This window comes from Scyliorhinus torazame, chromosome 5 (assembly GCF_047496885.1).
Source record: "Scyliorhinus torazame isolate Kashiwa2021f chromosome 5, sScyTor2.1, whole genome shotgun sequence".
In the NCBI taxonomy this organism is placed as follows: Eukaryota; Metazoa; Chordata; class Chondrichthyes; order Carcharhiniformes; family Scyliorhinidae; genus Scyliorhinus; species Scyliorhinus torazame.
In genome coordinates this window covers 135,519,594-135,542,632 of record NC_092711.1, presented here as the reverse complement: position 1 = coordinate 135,542,632, position 23,039 = coordinate 135,519,594, and the positions used below count along the sequence as shown (strand labels likewise).

Here is a 23,039-nt window from a genome sequence, read left to right as displayed (position 1 = left end):
CCCCCCTCCTCACACCTGCTTCCCCCCCCCCCCCCCAAATTCCCATCCTTCCATTTCCATGGCCGGCTGTTCGAAGAGCCAGATTCACCTCTTCAATCCCTTTAGTATGGCGCCAGTGTGGCTGTACAAAAAAAGGTTTAAAGGCCCCCACGCTCAAACAAAAGCGGCCATCATCGATACCCATAGGATAAAAAGCAGGGATGGCAGATCCCTACGGCACCATCTGAATCTTATTTTGGACCATGACCACTCCAAGGAGTATGTGAATTAATTAGGAAAACATTTGTGACCTGCACCCCTTCCTCAGAAACCCAGTGGAGGTCGTCAACCCCTCGATTGCCTGCCCTGCCATTCAGCTCAGACTGTGCCTCACCTTCGTTCCCCCACCCTCGCGTTGGCCCAGCTGAACTGATCTATCCCACCCCAGTCTACCAATGGTGAGATGCTGGGCTTCAATCCTTCATAGGAGTAGGCCGTTCAGTCTCTGCTGGCCCTCAGTGAGGAAAATCCTCCTCATCTCATTCTTCAATCGGACACCCCCTTATTTCGAAATTGCGCCTCCCCCCCCCCCCAGTTCTAGATTCCCCCCTCCCCTCACGAGGAGGGAAACATCCTCTCAGCATCCACCCCATCAACCCCCCCGCCTCAGAATCTGATCCGTTTCAGTAAGATCTCCTCTGGTTCTTTCTAAACTCCAATGGGTACAGGCCCCGACCGGCTCAACCTTTCCTCATCGGACAAACCCCCTCCGTCCCGGGAATCGGCCCCTTCTCTGAACGGCCTCCGATGCCGATGGAAATTCTGGAGTGGATTTCGGAATGCAAACCACTGATGGAAAGTGTCGTTGTGAAAGATGATGTGTTTTTGGGAGTGCAGTTTGGAAACTCAGGTGACAATCATCGGGGGGGGGGGGGGGGGGGGGGAATTTCCAGCAAAAATACACAGACACTCACTTGGGGTTCAGAGTGGAGAGTGGTCCTGGGACCATCCAGAAGCAGCCGCTAACCTTGGAAACGAGGGAAATGTGCCGGTCTGCTTGCGAGACCAAATCAACGCAGTTTCAAATCTCCCCTCCCCAGCATGCTCCTGGCAAACGACCAAGTGATAGAATACAAGCTGGACGAGCCGAACCTTAGACATACTTCTCAGAGGGAAATAAGAGACTGCTGTGTACTCTGTTTCACAGAGACATGTCTCACTCCTGCCTCACCGGACTGCGCCATACAACCTGATGGCTTCTCAATTCACCGGATGGACAACACGGCGGCCTCAGGCAAGGCAAAGAGTGGAGGGAATTGCCTCCTTGTCAACCCCTCCTGGTGCTCGGACGTGGTGACCCTGACAAACTATTGCTCCCCGGATCTGGAACACCCGACTCTGAAGTGCCGCCCATACTACCTTCCACGGAGTTCACCTCTGCCATCATCACAGCGGTCCATATCCCACCCCAGGGGGAAGTGAAGGTGCTTCATGAACTGTAAACCGCTATAAACAACAGTGAAATAAAATACCCAGAAGCCTTGGTTATCGCGGCCGGGGACTTCAACAGGGCCAACCTCAAAAGGGTAGTGCCAAAGTTCCACCAACATATCTCCTGCCCCACCAGGGGCCCCAACATCCTTGACCACTGCTACACAAGCATCAACCGATCCATCCCCCGATCGCACTTCGGAAAATGGACCACAAGACGGTGCTCCTTCTCCCAGCATTACAAGCAGAAACTTAAGCGGGAGAATCCGGTTAAGAAGGTCGCGCAGTGCTGGTCCAAGGCTACAGAAGAGCTTCTACACAACTGATGGAGTCAGTGGACTTGTCCATATTCAAGAACTCAGTGGCCAACCGAGACAATAGTCCTCAATACCAGGACCCCACAAGGCTATGTACTGAGCACCCGACTGTGCTCCTTTTGCACACACAACTGTGTGGCAAAATTTGGTTCCGACTCCATTTACAGGTTTGCTGATGACACGGCCGTAGTGGGTCAGATCTCAAACAACGATGAGTCAAGAGTACAGGAGGGAGATCGAAAACTTAGCGGCTTGGTGCCGTTAACAACAACGACAATCTCTCCCTCAATGTCAGCAAAACCAAGGAGCTGGTCATTGACTTCAGGAAGCGAAGTGTCATACATGCCCCCATCTGTATTAATGGTGCCGTGGTGGAGATGGTTGGCAACTTCAAATTCCTAGGTGAATACATCATCAAAAATCTGATGCACCCATGCCCACACTACGACCAAGAAAGCACAAAAGCGCCTATATTTCCTCAGGAAACAAAGGAAATTCGGCATGTCCACATTGACTCTTTTTTTACAGATGCACCATAGAAAGCATCCTATCGGGCTGCATCACAGCCTGGTATGGCAACTGCTCGGCCCAGGACCGCAAGAAACTTCAGAGAGTCGTGAATACAGCCCAGTCCATCACACAAACCTGCCTCCCATCCATTGACTCCATCTACACCTCCCGCTGCCTGGGGAAAGCGGGCAGCATAATCAAAGATCCCTCCCACCCGGCTTACTCACTCTTCCAACTTCTTCCATCGGGCAGGAGATACAGAAGTCTGAGAACACACCCCAACAAATTCAAAAACAGCTTGGGAGGGAAACGTGTTGGGGATCTACCAGGACCTGGTGACCAAGCGGCGGCTGGTTACAGCAGGATCAAGGCTGCCCTCTAGAAGGGGTGAGGTTTGGGGTGTTGTATCCTTCTCGTCTGTGGGCCACGCATAAGAATCAAGAGTTCTATTTTGATAGAGGAGGAGGTGAGTGAATTAATGAGACCACGGACTGGGAGGTGAGGACATTGAACTTTGATGGTGCTAAAGTGGGTTTACACAACTGGCGGCTGGTTGTATTTAATGAATACGAGTACGGAGTGGGTGAGTGAGTTCTTTTTCTTACTTTCTTCCTGTGTTTTGTGGGAATGGCGGGTGAAGGGCGGTTAAGGGAGAAGATGGGTAGGCGGAAGCCTCGAGTGGGGGTCTCCATGCCAGCTGGTTGGCGAGTTAACGGGAATGAAGTGGGGGAGTCGACCTGTGGAGAGAGTTGGGGGGGGGGGGGTGGTTGGGTTTTCTTTGCCTTTGGTTATGGGGGAGAGCGAGGGGGCGCTGGGGAGGGATGCTGACTTGGGGGGGGGGGGGGAGAATTGGTGTGGTGCAGTTGGTTAAGAATACTTGGCGACGGACATCCTGAGGAGGGCTCGAGGGGATGCGAGACATAGATCTGGGGGAGCTGGTTAAAAAGGGGTTATGGCTGAATGACATAGGGGGGGGGGGGGGGGGGGCGGCAGGGACCTCACCCACCTGGTTGATTATGTGGAATGCGTGGAGTCTAAATGACCCAGTCAAAAGGTCATGCATTTTTGCACATTTACGGAGTCTTCAGGAGCACCTGAAAGCAGGGGGACCAGACGAAGCTGAGGCAGGGGGGGGGGGGCAGATGTTCTACTCAGGGTTGGATATGAAGACCAGGGGGATAGCAGTGCTGATTAACAAGAGTGTGGGCCCTACGGCGCTGAGGACCCGGGTTCGAATCCCGGACCTGGGTCACTGTCCGTGTGGAGTTTGCACGTTCTCCCAGTGTCTGCGTGGGTCTCACCCCACAACCCAAAGATGTGCAGGTTAGGTGGATTGGCCACACTAAAGTACCCCTTAATTGGGGTACTCTAAATTTAACTCAAAACAATTGAGTATGCTAAAACTAAAAAAAAATAACAAGAGTGTGGCCTCGAGGTTGGCAGTAGATGGTTAGCGGGAAAACTAGAGGGGGACGCCTGTAGTACTAGTAAATGTATATTCCCAAAATTGGGATGCTATGGATTTTTTTGAGACCTGGACATGTACATAAGAACATAAGAACTAGGAGCAGGAGTCGGCCATCTGGCCCCTCGAGCCTGCTCCGCCATTCAATGAGATCATGGCTGATCTTTTGTGGACCTCAGCTCCACTTTCCGGCCCGAACACCATAACCCTTAATCCCTTTATTCTTCAAAAAACTGTCTACCTTTATCGTAAAAAACATTTAATGAAGGAGCCTCGACTGCTTTCACTGGGCAAGGAATTCCATAGATTCACAACCCTTTGGGTGAAGAAGTTTCCTCCTAAACTCAGTCCTAAATCTACTTCCCCTTATTTTGAGGGCGATGCGCCCATGTACCGGCTGATTATGGAGGGAGATTTCAATATGGACCTGGGTTGGATCAGTCGTGCCCGAGGTAGGCTCCTGAGGGTGTCGACTACGGCGAAGGAATCATTGGGGGTTTATGGAGCACATGGGGAGGCGTTTGATTGTGGTCTGGGGACCCACACGCTGCGCTGGGTGGGACTTATGTTTGGTGCAGGGGGGGGCTCAGTGGCCGCAGTGGAGGTTGGAGGTGGGATTTGCTGGACGGACAAGGAGTTTTGTGAGAGGGTGAGGGTGGCCATCCAAAATTGTGGAACTGATGAATACGGGGGAGGGAGGAATTAATATTGATTTTTGATGCACAGGGGAGAGAGTGGAGTGGGCCGAGAGGTTGACGTTGGGTGGAGGACATTCTGAGGGTGGACCGGAGATATTCGGTCGGGCCTGAGAAGGAATGCTGAAGGAGAGGCGGTGGCTTCAGATGGAGTTTGGGCTGGCGCCCACAGGGTGAGCAGTGAGACAACTGCGTAGAGCCAGGTGAGGGTATATAAGTACAGGGAAAATGCGAGCATGATACTTGCACGCCAGCTGAGGAGGCAGGCGGTGGCGAGGTAAACTGGTGCGAGACGAGAGGGACTCGTGGTGGTATCGGAGCCGGAGGGGTTGAACGGGGTTTTTGAGGCCTTTTATAGGAGGTTGTATAGCTCGGAGTCTCTACCGGGGGATGGCGGTTTTTGGACGGGTTGGAGTTTGAGAGTTGAGGAGTCGAAGGTGCAGGGACGAGGGGCGCCGACTGGGCTGAGGGAGGTGATCGATTGTGATGCGGGCGGGGAAGGACCCGGGGCCGGATGAGTTCCCAATCGGGTTTTAAAGAAGTTTGGAGCTGGGACCCCTGCTAGCTGAGATGTACAATGAGCAGTGGTGAGGCCCCCGAGAATGCTTTCGGGATTTGTTCGTGGGAGGGAAGTTTGCAGTCCTGGAGGAGCTGCAGGGGATGCACCAGTTGCCAAGAGAGGGATTAGTTCAGGTAACTGCAGGTCAGGAACTTTATTAGGAAGGAGGTGCCTAAATTTCCGATGATGCCGCTTCCAATGCTGCAGGATAAGCTCCTGCCCGAGGATGAAATTGAGGGGGGCAGGGTTGTGGACATGGATGGGGAGCTATGAAGAGAAAGAGTGCCCCCGTAGAAGACATCAGGCTCAAGTGGGAGGAGGGGAGGGGAGAGGAGGGGAGGGGAGAGAGGGGGGTGGGCATTGAGGGCTGGAGTGTGGAGAGAAGCGCTGCGGAAGGTGAATGTGTCCTCATCGTGTGCCAGGCTGTCTAATTCAATTTAATGTGGTGCATAGAGCCCACATGATGATGCCCAGGATGAGTCGTTTCTTTTCGGGGGTGGAGAATAGTTGCGGGTGGTGTACGTGTGGGGGGGGTGGGGAACTATGTACATATGGTTTGGGCGTGTCCGAGGTTGAGGGGCTTTGGAAGGGATTTTTGGACGTGAGGTGAAAAGGTTTTGGGGTTCGAGGTATCTCCAAGTCCGGAGGTGGCGATATTTGGAGTGTCAGATCATCCGGGAGTACAGGTGGGGAGAGGAAGACATCTTGGCCTTTGCCTCCCCGATAGCCCGGAGACGGATTTTGTTGTGTTGGTGAGATTCGGGGCTGCCGAAGGCAGGGGTGAGGGTGAGCGATTTGGCAGAGTTCCTTCATTTGGAAAAGGTCAAGTTCGCCATCCGAGGGGCAGGGGAGGGGTTCGCCTTGAGGTGGAAGCTGTTTATCAACTTCTTGAAGGGGTATTGAGTCGGAAGTGGGGGCGGTGGAGCGGGGTGTCTTTGTTACGACCCCCTTTGGGCCCAACGACTGTGCTCCGTACGTTTCCATCCTTACACAGCGGAGTATAAATTCCCCTGGTAATTGGGGGCGGTGTTTCCGCTGAGCAAAGGGAATCTACTCAGTATAAAAACCCTGACCAGGGTGCAGGTCAGGATGGGTGGCCCTTCGGGGAGAGGAGTCGCCGTTTTGTTATTTTGTGTACACTGTAATAAACCGGTTCTTCATTTTTACCCTACCCCTACTGCCGGTGAGGATGGGATGGAGCTGCCGCAGTCACCGTGCATCATACTATCGACCCACTTCGCCCAGGCCCACAGAGGCCTCCTCTCCGAACGGTAGGTGCCGCATGTCGGGAAACTTGAACAGTTCGATGCTGGTATCGATGACTGACCCAGTACATGGAGCAGGTGCAATATTTTTTTGGGCGGCCATGATTGTTGGGTGTAAACGACAAAGCATTATCCTGCTAACTGCAGTCAGGGGGAACCACCTCTGTGCTCATCGGGAGCCTCATGCCCCGGACAGGCCAAAATCCAAATCTTTCGCTGCGTTGGTGGTCCTGGTCGATATTAACCCCCAACTCCCGGTAATGGTCCGCCGGTTCCATTTTCGCACAGCCTCGCAGGCCCATGGAGAATCAAATGGACAATATTTGGTGCGCTTAAGGACGTTCGCCGCCTCATACAAGTTTCGGGCCGCAATACTCCAATACCCAAAGGGAACACCTTCCAGAGGCCCACTTAACACTCCGGCGGGCGGTGGACATTGTTATTTCCAAGGACAGCGCGGAGTTCAGGAATTGCAGGGCCTGGCGGTCATGAACCTTGGTCGCCGAAGTGACTACCGACCGCTCCCGGGCCCAAACAGCACGAGCTTCTATGAAGCGAGACTGACCAAAGGAACCAAGGACATCGCTATGGCATAACCGGGCGCAACGGAGATGATTCCCCCAAAATGGAACACCAAGATGGCCGCTGTGGGCTAGACTCACGATGCAGAGGGCGCCGTACCCCGCTGAACCCCCCAAATGTTAATGCCCCCCCCCCCCCCCCCCCCCCCCCCCCAGAGGCCAAGAATGCTATGTTGAGGACCAGGAGGAGGAGTACCAACAGTTGCAATGCGTTACTGCCCCCAGCGGGACTGCAGTAAAGGTGAATGGCCACCCTATTGAAATGGGGCTCGATACCGGAGCAGCTGTCTTGATGATCAGCCGCCGGACGTTCGTCATGGTCAAGTCCGGTCTCTAGACTTTGGACCTTTGGAACCTGGATGCCCGATTGGCGATGTACACTGGAGGGCCTTTGGCCATTAAGGGAACAACCCACGTGACCGTGGCATATGTGGACCGGTAGGCATATTTGCCCTTGGTGGTAGTCCGCGGAGGAGGTTCCAGCTTACTGGACTGTGATTGGCTGCCCACTTAAAATTGGACTAGCAATGAGGCTGCTGCAAGTACCCTCACAGCCCGAAGGAGTGCTGCAATGTTTCCAGGCGTTTTCGCTCAAGGCCTAGGGACCACAGTGGCCAAAATCAGTGTGGACGCACAACCCCGTTATTTCCGTGCCCGCCCAGTGCCGTATGCGCTGTGGCCCAAGGTTGACGCAGAACTGGATTGGTTGGAATGGCTCGGCATCATCCGCCCTATCCATTTCACCGATTGGGCTGCGCCAGTGGTCTCTGTGACAAAACCCGACTGGTCCGAACGTCTCTGCGGGGATTACAACATGACAGTGAACCAGGTCTCTCGCCTTGACGGTTACACAGCCCCGCGCATCGAGGACCTGTACGTCAAGCTCAGCGGGGGAACAACGTTCACGAAGCTGGTTCTGGATCCTGACTCACGTGGTGGAAAACATCCTGCAGGGCCTACCCAGGGTGGTCCTATACCTGGATGACGTATCCATCACCAAGGCCTCAGACAAAGAACATTTGGAGAACCTGGCCGAAGACCCCAGCGTTTCGAACAGGCCGGCATCCACCTCCGCTGGGAGAAGTGAGTTTTTAATGCCCCTGCCGTCACCAATTTAGAATACCAGGTCAACAGGGAGGGGCTTCACCCAGTGGAGAACAAGGTCCGGGCCATCTGGCAGGCTCTCATCCCTCAAGGCCCAACCAAACTCTGTTCCTTTTTAGGACTTACCAGCTACTGCAGGAAATTCATCCCCAACTTGGCCTCGCTGCTTTGCCCGCTCCACCAATTATTTAAAAAAGGACACCGGTGGGAATGGGACTCCCCACACCAGGAGACGTTCCAAGAGGTAAAGTGGGCAGGTGTCCTCGGAGAAGCTGCTGACGCACTTAGACCCAGACAGACCACTTCTCCTGACGTGTGGCGCTTCCCCTTATGGTGTAGTAGCCATTCTCGCACACCGGATGCCCAATGAGTCAGAGCGACCGATAGCTTTTGCCCGGCAGTTGTATTTGGTGTGAGGACATTCCACCAGTATGTCTACGGCCATGCATTTACGGTCTATGTCGACCACAAACCTTTATTAGGGCCAATCAAAGAGGATCGAGTGTTCCCCCGATTGTGTCCGCCAGGGTCCAGCGATGGGCGATACTCTCAGCACTGTAATAATACACAGGAACACCGCCCGGGCACGCGGATGCCACATGCCGACGCATTGAGCCGCTTGCCCCTCTCCATCAGACCGCCGACTCCCACCTTGGCCGCAGGCGTAGTAGCGCCCCTCCGCTTCATGGATTCAGTGTCGGTCACGGCCGCTCGCTTAAAAGAGTGGACCCAGACAGACCCACACCTATCTCGGGTCCGACACATGGTCCAGTATGGGGGCCAACACAGAGCTTTGCCCAATGATCTGCGGGCCTACACGATGAAGCTCCCAGAGCTGACGACTTGTGGGGGACATGGGTGGTCGTCTCAGAACACTGTCGTACGCTCATGTTGCAAGACCTCCACAGTGGCCACCCAGGGGTATCCAAGGTGAAGATGCAGTACCGCAGTAGACTTGGACATCAAGAAGGTGGCCCAGCGCTGCAAACCACGCCAGGAGAACCAGGCGGCCCCACCGGCTGCACCAATGCCCCTTGGGAATGGCCGGGAAAACCTTGGTCCCGCGTCCACATGGACTTTGCCGGTCCATTCCAGGGGGTGACGTTCCTCATCATGGCAGGTGCCCGAAGTGGTCCAGAAGGTACAAACTGTGACCACAAAGACACAGATTCAGCCGTGTAATACCCGAAGTGTTAGTGTCGGATAACAGCGCCTTGTTCACCAGCAAGGAGTTCAGGTCGTTCATGGCCTCGAATGGAATTCAGCATGTACAGACTGCCCTGGATCGCCAAACCTGGAATGGTTTGGCCGAGCGGTTCAAAAGGGCAGTAAAGATACTGACCACAGGGTCTTGGGAGACGAGACTGGCAAGTTTCCGCATGACCCCTCATGCCACCTCTGGCGCGGCACCAGCAGATTTAATGATCGGATCCAGATCCGCCTCCGTCTCGTCATCCCGGGCATAGGCATGCGGCCCTCAGCATGGTGTTCTTTCGGAGGCCCGATGCAGACTCGATGAGCTGAATGGCCTCCTTCTGTGGTTCTGTAATTACTTTTTCTCGTAGATAAAAAAAACGAAGTCGCGGTCCTGTGACTCTGCCCGTCCACGTATTAAGAAAAAGTAAAGGATTCGGTCTTTTGAGCCAAGGTTCCATTCTGAGATCTCCTGTCCAGTTAGAACACGTACTAGGATTGAAACAGTCAAGCCTTGTGCCGGGGCCTCCTCATCCTCTTCGTCGTGAGACATTGAATAGATGGATGGACCTGAACTGCCATGTGGCCGCTATTGCCCTTTGAGAAACAAACGGGACAGCATAAAGTAATTCAATGCCCGCTCCCCCTTCCTTTCCCATGTGCACGATACGGGGCCTTTGATCTCGTTTCCCAACAAGCAGAGATATCAGAGAGAGTTGACGTGGGAAGTGTTGTTCTTTACTTTACTTTCCACAGGGTTTTGCCTGCCGCAAAATGTTTTTCACTTCCGACGTTATTGTTTACCCCGTGTCGGGAAAGGAAAAACCTCTGTGCTCCCCCTCACCCACAGATCATCTCCCCATCATATTAATTCCTCACCTTCGGTATCTTTAGCTGTATTTAGGATCTTGGCCGGTGCACCTGCCTTCGGAAGATTGACCGTATACGTGCACAACGAGCCAACCTTGTCCGACTCGTGGCTGTCCAGAGACCATTGGGGTATCGTTAGGCAAGTCAGCGTCTCCTTCCCGCCCCCACAATCGCTTCATTTCATTTCATTTCCGCGGCCACCAGCTAGGAGACCCTACACAGGCGGCAGGGGCTGTTGTTGCCATGGAGATGGAGAGCAGGACCTTGAAGGGCACCGCATGCATTGCGCTGGGGGAGCACCAGTCACAGGCCAGGAACCCGAAACCGCTCCCCCTCCCAGTCCGCATCCTCGGCTCCGCCGCCCTCACTCTGGGGCCTGCAGGTCAGAGTCATGGGTTCGACCCAACCCACTGACAACCCCCCCAACCATGCTAACCCCCGCCAAAAGCCCTCCTCCGCCGACTCAACTGACTCCACAGACCTGAGCCTCTACAATCCAGGGACAACAACACCCCAACTCCGGTCCACCCATATGGCCAAAAAAAATCTCTCCCCCCCACCCCCACCCGCCAGGTCCTGTTTTCTCAACTCTCTGAGGGGAGGGTGGTGGAGGAAACAGGATGAAGAAAACGCAGGGGCTGCAGACAAGCCGATCCTTTTAATACAGCGACAGTGCAAACGGCAAATCCTTATGCCGCCATCAATCTTACCTTGGCATTGCAACACAGGGGAAGAGCCTGTAAAATAACGGAAGCAGCATTTAGGAAAATCTTCGTGACCTGCACCACTTTCTCAAACCCGGAGGCCATTCAGCCCCTTGAAAACCAGCCCTGTCGTTCAGCTCAGATCTGTGCTCCATCCCTTCCTCCAACCACACCAGACCCTCCTCCTGGTCCAACTGAACCAATCGATCTTAGTTGATCTGATTGTGGGCCTCGACTCCACCTCCCTGCCCGTTTCTAATCCGGACCTTGGATATATTGTGACCCGCAGCCCTCCGCTGCTACTCTGGGGTCGGGGATTCCACAGACTGGCCTCCCTCCGAGAGAAAAAAATCTTCGTCATCTCTCTCCCCAATTGGGTACAGGCCCCAACCGACTCAACCTTTCCTCGTCAGACAAACCCCGTTCATCCCAGGAATCGGCCCCATGAAACTTCTCTGAACGGCCTCCGATGCCAGTACGCCCCTCCTCAAGTAAGGAGACCAGAACTGCGCCTAGTATTCTGGGTGCAGCCTCACCAAGGGCCCATACAGTTATAGCCAGACTCATACTCCAACCCCCCACCTCTTTGCCATAAAGGTTGATATTCGGACTTCCGGTGGCGGCCATGGCGTGAGTGGTCGCACATTTGGTGGCTCCCGCTCATGGCGGTTTTTTCGGAACTATTTCCCGGTTAACAGGTGGATGTCAGGTGGAAAAACGGTGCAGGAGAGCGAGTGGAAGAGATTGACTCTCTGGTGTATGGAGCTGAGGGCCGGAACTGGTCGAAAAAGAGGGAATCAGTCGTTTGGAGCTGGTGTGGTGCCTGCGACACCCATGGAGATGGCAGAGGGAGCGACCCTGCCGGCTCAATGGTGGACGGACCAGCTGGTGAGCTTCTTGAACGAAAAGGTCGCCCAGCACTGTAAGAAGAGTCTGGAGGACCTGGCCCGTGGCGGTGGATTTGATCAGGGCGGTGGGAACGAATCTGGTGGCCCAAGGTCAGGCGATCCAGAAGATGGAGGGGGCGACGGGGGAGCACGAGGGGCAGTTTGCTTCGATGGCAGCGGAGATGGGGCTGATCCGCGATCAGCGGAGGCGGCACACGGAGAAGGTTGAAGGCCTGGAGAACCGGTCACGCAGGCAGAACGTAAGGATCGTGGGCCTGGCGGAGGGGGGGGGGGGGGTGAAGGAGCAGACGCTGGCGTGTATGTAGGGAGGATGCTGGTGAAGCTGCTCGGAGAGGGTGCGTTTGCACGGCCTTTGGAGGTGGATCGAGCACACAGGGCACTAATGAGGAAGTCCCAGGGGAACGAGTTGCCGGGGGCAATGGTGGTGCGGCTGCACCGGTTCCTGGACCAGGTGCAGATTATGAGGTGGGCCAGGCAGACGAGGCGCTGCACCTGGGAGGGCAGTGAAATCAGAGTGTACCAGGACCTGGGTACAGAGCTGACCAAGAGGAGAACGAGGTCAAGGCAGCCCTCCACAAGAAAGGGGGTGAAGTTTGGGCTACTGTACGCGGTACGTCAGTGGGTGATCTACGAAGCCAGGAATTGTACTTGGGTTCGGCGGAGGAGGCGGTAGACTTTGTTAAAGACAATGGACTGGCAGGAGAAGGTGGACTTTGGTGGAGATGCTGTGATGAAGCTTTTTCAGCTTCAGGTATGCCCGGTGTTAAGGGATGGGGAGTTGGTCTCTTTGTTTGGGCTTGGGGAGGGTTGTTTTTGCTTGTTTGCACTAATGTTCGAGTGGGGGGGGAGGGGGGGGGGGGGGGGAAGAGGGGAATCAGTGGGGGGTAGGATGCTAGGCTCCATGGACGGGGGCTGCCAGGCTAGCTGGGTGGACTAGTTCATGGAAGCGCAATGGGGGGGTGAGTGGAAGGCCAGTGGGGGGGATGGGGGCAGGAGTCCAGCGCTCACCCCTTATCTCTTGACTCCTTCGGAGTCTAGAAATCTATTTACTTCTTTAATATTGTTATTAGGTCTCCATGGCCTTTCTGAGGTAGAGAATTCCACAGGTTCATCACCCTCCCAGTGAAGAGGTTTCTCCTCTCAGTCCTATATGGCCCTACCCTGTACCCTGACACGGTGACCTCCTTGTTCAACAACCCCCCCAGTCAGAATTTTAAACATCTCAATGAGATTCTCCTCGCATGACAATCCTGCTGTCCCAGGAATCTGGGTGAACCTTCGCTGCACACCCGTCAAGGCGCGTATTTCCTCTCTTAGATAAGGAGACCAAAACTGCATACAGTACATAGAACATAGTGCACAAGGAGGCCATTCGGCCCATCGAGTCTACACCGACACACTCAAGTCCTCACTTCCACCCTATCCCCGTAACCCAATAACCCCTCCTAACCTTTTTGGTCACTGAGGGCAATTTAGCATGGCCAATCCACCTAACCTGCACGTCTTTGGACTGTGGGAGGAAACCGGAGCACCCGGAGGAAACCCACGCGGACACGAGGAGAACGTGCAGACTCCGCACAGACAGTGACCCAGCCGGGAATCGAACCCGGCCCCCTGGCTCTGTGAAGCCACAGTGCTATCCACTCGTGCTACCGTGCTGCCCCTGGATGTAGTCTCACTAAGGCCCCGTACATAAATGTTACTGGGGGCAGCTGTTGCTAATTCCTCTAAAAATGGCGACATCGCGCCGACCAGGTTGCGCCGTGCTTCGTGTCTCCACCCCACGATGGTCACAGGCAGAGAGGGGAAGAAAAGGGAGTCCTGCCCTCAGCACTGTGCTCGGAGATCCGTTGGGATAGAAATGGGTCCTCGATCGGTCATGGTGGGGGTTGGGGGAAAATGTTGCCGAAAAGACCCCACGGCAGAAGGTAGACGTCACCCTTGAATGGAGGGGCAGTCACCTCTGGAGAAATAGCGGGAGGGTTCTCTGCCCCCTCCTCCATACCGAGAGCAACCACCCCCTCCCACAACCCCACCTCCCGCCAGCCGATGACAGTCGCCCTGGTTCAGCACGCTGCGGTTTGTGGGATCTTGCTGTGCGCAAACGGTCTTCCACAAGTTGCCTAGACTTTGGCAACTTGGGAAGTATTCGATTGGCTTGTTCTTCCAGATGGTGAGGGATGTTCCAGAGATGGAATTCCTTTCTTTGCTCCTCTTTCGAGGAGTATCGGGAGGTGGGGATAGGGGGCTCCCTCTGAGGCACGGTGTCGCAGCGAGGTGGATGTTCCAGCAGGGGCTGTGGACACGCCTGAACCTTTAATATGGCGACTATTTACGCTCAAAGGAAATCGGTCACCATTGAATAAAACGTGGGGAAGGCAGGTCCCGTACGGCACCATCAATCTTACCTTGGAACATGACTCCAGAGAAACCTGTAAAATAACAGAAACAGCATTGAGGAAAACCTTGGTGACCTGCATCCGTTTCTCAGAAACCCAGAGCTGTTCAGCCCCTCAATTGCCTGCCCTGCCATTAAATTCAGATCTGAGCTGCAACTCTCTTCCCCCAACCGCATCCACCCCCCACCAACAACTGAACCAATCGATCTTGGTTGATCTCATTGTGGGCCTCGGCTCCACTTCCTTGCCTGACTCGGACTCGGGCCTTGAATATATTCGGTGACCCGCAGCCTCCGCTGCTTCTCTGGGGGAGAGGATTCCACAGACTGGCCTCCCTCTGAGGGAAGTAATTCCTCCTCATCCCCGTCTTCAATAGGAGACCCCCCTCATTTCTAAACCCCAATGGGTATAGGCCCCCCATTGGCTCAACCTTTCCTCATCGGACAAACCCCCTTCATCCTGGGAATCGGCCCCGTGAACCTTCTCTGAACGGCTTCCGATGCCGGTACTTCCCTCCTCAGGTACGGATACCAGAACTGTACCCAGTACTCTGGGTACGGCCTCACCAAGGCCCCGTACGGTTTTGGCCAAACTTCCCTAACTTTCAAACTGCAAGCCCCCCCCCCACCCCCACCTCTTAGCGATAAAGGTTGATGGTCCGCTTGCCTTCCGAATGACTTGCTGATTCGTGAGTGAACATTGTTGCCTAATAAGGGATTGGTTTCCTAAAGCAGTCAAAGGAACATTCTGGGGTATTTCCCTGCTCCCTTTTGACTCTGGGTTTTGTATTTCTCCGCCAGTTTTCTGCCTGTTCAGGGAACTAAATGGGTCTATCGAGCGTCGCCGTAATTATATTTGCAATATTTACCTCAACCAATGTCTGTTGGTAGAGAGTCACACCTTCTCTCTGCTCTCGGAGTGGAAAGATATCTCCTCAATTCCCCACTGGGATCATCAGCGACTATCCCTCTAGTGCCGGCCCTGATATGTTTTTGGACGATACCACGAGGGGAAACATCACATTTGTATCCGCCCCTCCGGCATCTACCTTCTCAAATCTTTCCTACACCTTAAAAAAAAAAATCTCTCAGGATCTTCTTCCCATTTTATTTGTCGGGAAAAGAGCTCCCCAACCCTGGTGCAGTCTTGCCTTGATCGTTGGAACCTCTCCGCCCCCTATCAGGCTTGCCTCCTCCGAAGCATAGCACTAAGGTGGTCGAAGGCAGCATCAGTTGAGGACCTCTCCAGAGGGGAGAAGCCTAGGGGGCCAGAGGCAACGCAGCCCGGGACCCTCCGACTCATTAGCCGCCTTGTGTAACCAGGCTACCCATCCCCTCAACAGCACTGCGGACACAGCCCATTTCCAGGAGGGCCCATGGGGCAGGCGATCGTCCACTGCGGCATCCGGTGGGGAGAGGGACGTGCCAGAGGAGGAGATAGAATTTATGGGGCGGCTATGGACTGGGAGGAGTGTGAGAACATTGAACTTTGGACGAGCTTTGTGTGCTCTTTGAAGTGTTTGCTGATGGATTTTTGGGGGCGGGTTTTGACGGGGAAGCAACGGTGGTGAGTGTGCTTTTTTAAAAACTCTTGAAGGACAGATGGTTGGATTGGAGTGGAGAGGGGAACTGAAGGGAGGAAGGCTGGATGGAGGCCTTGGGCAGGGTCATCATGTCAGCTGGGTGGGCTAGTAAACGGGGGTGAAGTAGGGGGTTATCAGGTGGAAGGTGTGGGGGAGGGAGTTGTTCTCTTGTTTGAAGGTGGGGTGATGGGGGGGGCGGGGCGAGGGTTGCTGACATGGGTGTGGTTGGTATGGTGCAGCTAGGAAGACATCGATAGCGGTGGACATTCCAGATGTAGTTTGGGCTAGTGTCTATGGGGACGGCGGTGGGGTAGCTAGAGAGGGCCAGGGTGGCGGTATACGAGTACGGGGAGAAGGCGAGTGGAATGTTGGCCCATCAGTTGAGAAAGAAAGAGCCGGCGACGGCGATAAGCAGAGTTAGGGATGATGAGGGCAAGGTGGTGATGGACCCGGAGGGGATGAATGGGATGTTCGAGGCGTTTTATGGAAGGCCCTACGAGTCGAAGCCCCCAATAGAAGAGGAAGGGCTGGTCAGGGACTGGGGGCCCCAACTGGGCTGAGGGAGGTGATGGAGAGTATGGGGACGATGTAGGCAGGGAAGGGGCCGGACAGGTTCCCGGTGGAGTTCTATAAAAGGTTTGGGGTGGATCTGAGCCACTACTGGTGAGGGCATATAATGAAGCAAGGAAGACGGGAAACTCCCTTCTACATTGTCACAGGCTTCCAAATCCCTGATTTTAAAGAAGGATAAGGATGCAGAGCAGTGTGGGTCGTACCGCCCGATATCAGTATTGAACGTGGACGCCAAGTAATTGGCGAAGGTATTGGCATCACTAATTGAGGACTGTGTGGTGATAGGCGAAGATCAAATGGGATTTGTGAAGGGCACCAGTTGTCGGTGAATGTGAGGAGGCTACTCAATATAATCATGATGCCTTTGGAGGGCAGGAGGTGGAGGTAGTGGTGGCGATGGACACGGAGGAGGCATTTGATCGGATGGAGTGGGCGTATTTGTAGGAGGTGCTGGGGTGATTCGGGTTCAGGCAGGGGTTTGTAGGTTGGGTCCGGCTGCTCTGAGGCGTCGGTTGCAAGTGAGCGGACGAACCGAGTAAGTTTTAGGTACTAATGGTGAGGGATGCTGCGGAGATGGAATTCCTTTGTTTGCTCCTCTTTCGAGGTATATCGGGGGGGGGGGTCCCTCTGAGGCACGGGTTCCGTAGCGAGGCGGAAGTTCCAGCAGGGGCTGCGGACAAGCCGGACCGTTTAATACGGCGACAGTGTGGCCGCGCCAAAAGAAAAGGTTTCAAGGGCCCCCCACGCTCAAAGGAAGTCTGTCACCATTATTACCCATTGAATAAAAAGCGGGGAAGGCAAATTCGCACGGCACCATCAATCTTACCTCGGAACACGGTTGAGGCAGCATGGACTGTATGGTAATGGAAACAGCATTTAGGAAAATCTTTGTGACCTACACCCCTTTCCCCTAAAACTGGAGGAGCCCAACCAGCTCCTTGAAAATCAGCCCTGCCATTTAGCTCAATCTGTGCTTCAACTCTGTTCCCCCAACCACACAACCACCCGTAACCCGCAACCGCCCCCCCCCCCCCATCGCAACCATTGCCGCACCCCGCCCCCCCCCCCCCCACCCGCCCGCCCCCCCGCCCAACCCCCTCCCCGGCCCTTCTGAACCAATCGCTCATGGCTGATCGGATAGTGGGCCTCGACTTCACCTTCCTGCCTGGCCCCCTTGATCGACTCTCTCGTGGTTCAGAAATCTCCCCAATTCGGGCCTTGAATATATTCAGTGACCCGCAGCCTCCGCTGCTTCTCTGGGGGGGGGGGGGGGGGAGGTTTCCACAGACTGACCTCCCTCTGAGAGAAGAAATTCCTCCTCATCCCATTCTTCAATGGGAGACCCCCCCCCCCCCCGTTCTAGATTCACCCAGGGAGTGAACCCTGTTCCAAGCCCGAACCGCTCCAGTACGTCTATGTGAGATACTTCCATTCGACTCTGTTGAACGCCTTTTCAGCGTCCAGGGAGATGATCACCTCAGGTGTTCTCTCCCTGTATGGGGTAATGATCACGTTCAGCAGGCGCCTGATGTTCGATGTTAGCTGTCTACCCTTGACATAACCCGTTTGGTCTTCTACCACCTCTGGACGTAGTCCTCCAGTCTTTTGGCTAGGGTATTTGCGCGTCTACATTAAGCAGCGAGATGGGCTGCAGGAACCCCATTCTGTTGGGTCATTGGCTTTCTTGGTATCAGAGAAATTGAGGCCTGTGCTGGCATGGGTGGCAGGGCGTCTCTCGCCTGTGATGCCAGTGTCGTCGAGAATGATTTGTATAAGTCCGCCGGGAAGCCATCTGGTCCCGGCGCCTGCCCCACCTGCATGGAGGTGATGCTCTCCTTGACTTCTCCCAGTTCTAGACACCGTCTGTGCGGAGTCTGCACGTTTTCCCTGTATCTGCGTGGGTTTCCTCCGGGTGCTCCGGTAAGTCCCGAAAGACGTGCTGTTGGGTGAATTGGACATTCTGAATTCTCCCTCTGTGACCCGAACAGGCGCCGGAGTGTGGCGACCAGGGGATTTTCACATTAACTTCATTGCAATGTTAATGTAAGCCTACTTGTGACATTAATTAAGATTATTGAGGTGTGGGTACACCCATTGTGCTGTCAGGGAGGGAGTTCCAGGATTTTGCCCCAGCGACAGTGAAGGAACGGCAGATATATTTCCAGGTCAGGCTTGTGGACTTGGTGACTTGGAGGGGAACGTCCAGGTGGTGGGGTACCCAGGTATCAGCTGCTTTTGTCCTTCGAGATGGTAATTGTCGTGGGTTTGGAAGGTGTTGTCGAAGGAACTTAGGTGAGTTACTGCAGTGCATCTTGTAGATGGTACACACACTGCTGTCACTGTGCGTCGGTGGTGGAGGGAGTGAATGTTTGTGGATGGGGTGTCGATCAAAGCGGGGCTGCTTTGTCCTGGATGGTGTCGAGCTTCTCGAGTGTTGTCGGAGCCGCACTCACCCAGGCAAGTGGAGAGTATCCCATCACACTCCTGACTTGTGCCTTTTAGATGGTGGACAGGTTTTGAGGGGTCAGGAGGTGAGTTCCTCGCCTTTGACCTGCTCTGGTAGCCACAGCATTAGTGTGACTAATCCAGTTCAGTTTCTGATCAATTGTAACCCCCAGGATGTTGATTGTGGGGGATTCAGTGATGATAATGTGTCATGAGAATGTCGCTTTAAGAAATGTTTGGCTGCTCATATTACTGCAGTGATGTCAGAGAGTGGGTGGAGCTGGGCTGTCTGTCAGCTTTTTACTTTTGTTTTAGGCTGTTTGCTGCAGGGTGTGTTTAAGTTTTGTTTTCAGTGTTGGAGCTGAAGCCAGACAGAGCAGGTGTACTGTTGATCTCTCTGCCATGAAAAGACTGTCTCTTGATCATTTGGCGAATTCAGAATTATAAATGTTCTCAGTAGTGAATGTAAACCTAATGTGCTTCTGTTGAAAGGTGTTTCTTCTGGATGTTGTTTGGGAAGTTATTAAGGATTACCTAGTGTTGTATTCTTTGGGGGTTGTATTTGAATTAATGGTTGCTAAGATGTTCACTGTATGTTTTAAAAAGGTTAACTTGAGTTCATAGAATAAACATTGTTTTGCTTTAAAAACTACTTTTCCATTTCTGCTGTACCCACCTGTAGAGTGGGCCGTGTGCTCCCCGTACCACAATCTAGTAAAAGTTGTGGGTCAGGTGAACTCCATGATACACTTTGGGATTCTCTAAACCCTGGCCCATAACAAATACTATTGAATGTCAAGGGGCTATGGTTAGATCCTCTCCTGTAGGAGATGGTCATTGCCTGGCACTTGCGTGACGCGAATGTAACTTGCCACTTGTCTGCCCAAGCCTGGATATTGTCCAGGGTCATGCTGCATTTCGACATGGACTGCTTCATTATTTGAGTCGCGAATGGTGAACATTGTGCAGTCATCCGCAAACATCCCCACTTCTGACCTTCTTGATGAAGCAGCTGAAAATGGTTGGTCTCGGACACTATCCTGGGGAACTCCTGCAGTGAAGTCCTGGAGCTGAGTTGATTGACCTCCAAACATCACAACTATCTTCCTTTGTGCCAGGTGACTCCAAACAGCGGAGAGTTTCCCCCCTGATTCCCATTGACTCCAGTTTAGTTAGGGCTCCTTGATGCCACACTCGGTCAAATGCTGCTTTGATGTCAAGGGCAGTCACTCTCACCTCACCTCTGGCATTCTCTGACTTTGTTCCTCCACATTTTAAGAAAAAGTGAAGGATTCGGTCTTTTGAGCCAAGGTTCCATTCGGAGGTCTTCCCGTCCAGTTATAACGTCAACTGGGATCGTAACAGTGAATCTGTTTTACCTGGCGTCGAGGTCTCCTCATCCTCTTCATCGTAACACATGGAATCGAATTGTAGGGACGACGAAGCATATGCCATTTTGGGAATACTGCCTGCTGAGAAACAAACGGGACAGCACAAGGTCATTCGATGCCCGCTCCCCCTTCCTTGCCCATTAGGAGGGCCTTCTGGAAGTTTGACCTTATTTCTCGACAGGGAGACTACCACACAAAGATATCAGAGAGAGTTGACATGAGAAGTGTTGTTCTTTACTTTCCACAGGGTTTTGCCTATTGCATAATGTCTTCCACTTCCAATGTTATTGTTAAACCCGTGTCGGGAATAGAAAAACCTCGACACTCCCACAGATCATCTCCCCATCATATTAATTCCTCACCTTCGGTATCTGTAGCTGTATTTAGGATCTTGGCCGGTGCACCTGTCCTTCGGAAGATTGACCGTATACGTGCACAACGGGCCAATCTTGTCCGACTCGTGGCTGTCCAGAGACCATCGGGGTATCGTTAGGCAAGTCAGCATCTCCTTCTCGCCCCCACAATCGCTTCATTTCATTTCATTTCCGCAGCCACCAGCTAGGAGACCCTACACAGGCGGCAGGGGCTGTTGTTGCCATGGAGATGGAGAACAGGACCTTGAAGGGCACCGCACGCATTGCGCTGGGGGAGCACCAGTCACAGGCCAGGAACCCGAAACCGCTCCCCCTCCCAGTCCGCATCCTCGGCTCCGTCGCCCTCACTCTGGGGCCTGCAGGTCAGAGTCATGGGTTCGACCCAACCCACTGACAACCCCCCCAACCATGCTAACCCCCGCCAAAACCCCTCCTCCGCCGACTCAACTGACTCCACAGACCTGAGCCTCTACAATCCAGGGACAACAACACCCCAACTCCGGTCCACCCATATGGCCAAAAAAACATCTCTCCCCCCCCCACCCCCCCGCCAGGTCCTGTTTTCTCAACTCTGAGGGGAGGGTGGTGGAGGAAGCAGGATGAAGAAAACGCAGGGGCTGCAGACAAGCCGATCTTTTTAATACGGCGACAGTGCAAACGGCAAATCCTTCCGCCGCCATCAATCTTACCTTGGCATTGCAACACAGGGGAAGAGCCTGTAAAATAACGGAAGCAGCATTTAGGAAAATCTTCGTGACCTGCACCACTTTCTCACACCCGGAGGCCATTCAGCCCCTTGAAAACCAGCCCTGTCGTTCAGCTCAGATCTGTGCTCCATCCCTTCCTCCAACCACACCAGACCCTCCTCCTGGTCCAACTGAACCAATCGATCTTAGTTGATCTGATTGTGGGCCTCGACTCCACTTCCCTGCCCGTTTCTAATCCGGACCTTGGATATATTGTGACCCGCAGCCCTCCGCTGCTACTCTGGGGTCGGGGATTCCACAGACTGACCTCCCTCCGAGAGAAAAAAATCCTCGTCATCCCCCCCCCAATTGGGTACAGGCCCTGACCGACTCAATCTTTCCTCGTCAGACAAACCCCCTTCATCCCAGGAATCGGCCCCATGAAACTTCTCTGAACGGCCTCCGATGCCAGTACGCCCCTCCTCAAGTAAGGAGACCAGAACTGCGCCTAGTATTCTGGGTGCAGCCTCACCAAGGGCCCATACGGTTGTAGCCAGACTCATACTCCAACCCCCCACCTCTTTGCCATAAAGGTTGATATTCGGACTTCCGGTGGCGGCCATGGCGTGAGTGGTCGCACATTTGGTGGCTCCCGCTCGTGGCGGTTTTTTTGGAACTATTTCCCGGTTAACAGGTGGATGTGAGGTGGAAAAAAGGTGCAGGAGAGCGAGTGGAGGAGATTGACTCTCTGGTGTATGGAGCTGAGGGCCGGAACTGGTCGAAAAAGAGGGAATCAGTCGTTTGGAGCTGGTGTGGTGCCTGCGACGCCCATGGAGATGGCAGAGGGAGCGACCCTGCCGGCTCAATGGTGGACGGACCAGCTGGTGAGCTTCTTGAACGAAAAGGTCGCCCAGCACAGTAAGGAGAGTCTGGAGGACCTGGCCCGTGGCGGTGGATTCGATCAGGGCGGTGGGAACGAATCTGGTGGCCCAAGGTCAGGCGATCCAGAAGATGGAGGGGGTGACGGGGGAGCACGAGGGGCAGTTTGCTTCGATGGCAGCGGAGATGGGGCTGATCCGCGATCAGCGGAGGCGGCACAAGGAGAAGGTTGAAGGCCTGGAGAACCGGTCACGCAGGCAAAACGTAAGGATCGTGGGCCTGGCGGAGGGGGGTGAAGGAGCAGACGCTGGCGTGTATGTAGGGAGGATGCTGGTGAAGCTGCTCGGAGAGGGTGCGTTTGCACGGCCTTTGGAGGTGGATCGAGCACACAGGGCACTAATGAGGAAGTCCCAGGGGAACGAGTTGCCGGGGGCAATGGTGGTGCGGCTGCACCGGTTCCTGGACCAGGTGCAGATTATGAGGTGGGCCAGGCAGACGAGGCGCTGCACCTGGGAGGGCAGTGAAATCAGAGTGTACCTGGACCTGGGTACAGAGCTGACCAAGAGGAGCACGAGGTCAAGGCAGCCCTCCACAAGAAAGGGGGTGAAGTTTGGGCTACTGTACGCGGTACGTCAGTGGGTGATCTACGAAGCCAGGAATTGTACTTGGGTTCGGCGGAGGAGGCGGTAGACTTTGTTAAAGACAATGGACTGGCAGGAGAAGGTGGACTTTGGTGGAGATGCTGTGATGAAGCTTTTTCGGCTTCAGGTATGCCCGGTGTTAAGGGATGGGGAGTTGGTCTCTTTGTTTGGGCTTGGGGAGGGTTGTTTTTGCTTGTTTGCACTAATGTTCGAGTGGGGGGGGGTTCAGTGGGGGGTAGGATGCTAGGCTCCATGGACGGGGATGCCAGGCTAGCTGGGCGGACTAGTTCATGGAAGCACAACGGGGGGGTGAGTGGAAGGCCAGTGGGGGGATGGGGGCAGGAGTCCAGCGCTCACCCCTTATCTCTTGACTCCTTCGGAGTCTAGAAATCTATTTACTTCTTTAATATTGTTATTTGGTCTCCAT

The 23,039-nt window shown here is 54.2% G+C and overlaps 1 protein-coding gene across 1 annotated transcript in view; it reads right to left on the bottom strand.

The window, feature by feature from the left end:
• LOC140417926 (von Willebrand factor A domain-containing protein 5A-like) overlaps positions 1-23,039 on the bottom strand; it is a 93,774-nt gene that overhangs the window by 19,084 nt on the left and 51,651 nt on the right. Inside the window, 4 exon segments of the mRNA XM_072501358.1 lie at positions 10,741-10,767; positions 14,051-14,074; positions 20,021-20,113; positions 21,096-21,122. Coding sequence (XP_072357459.1) covers positions 10,741-10,767; positions 14,051-14,074; positions 20,021-20,113; positions 21,096-21,122 — 171 coding nt within the window.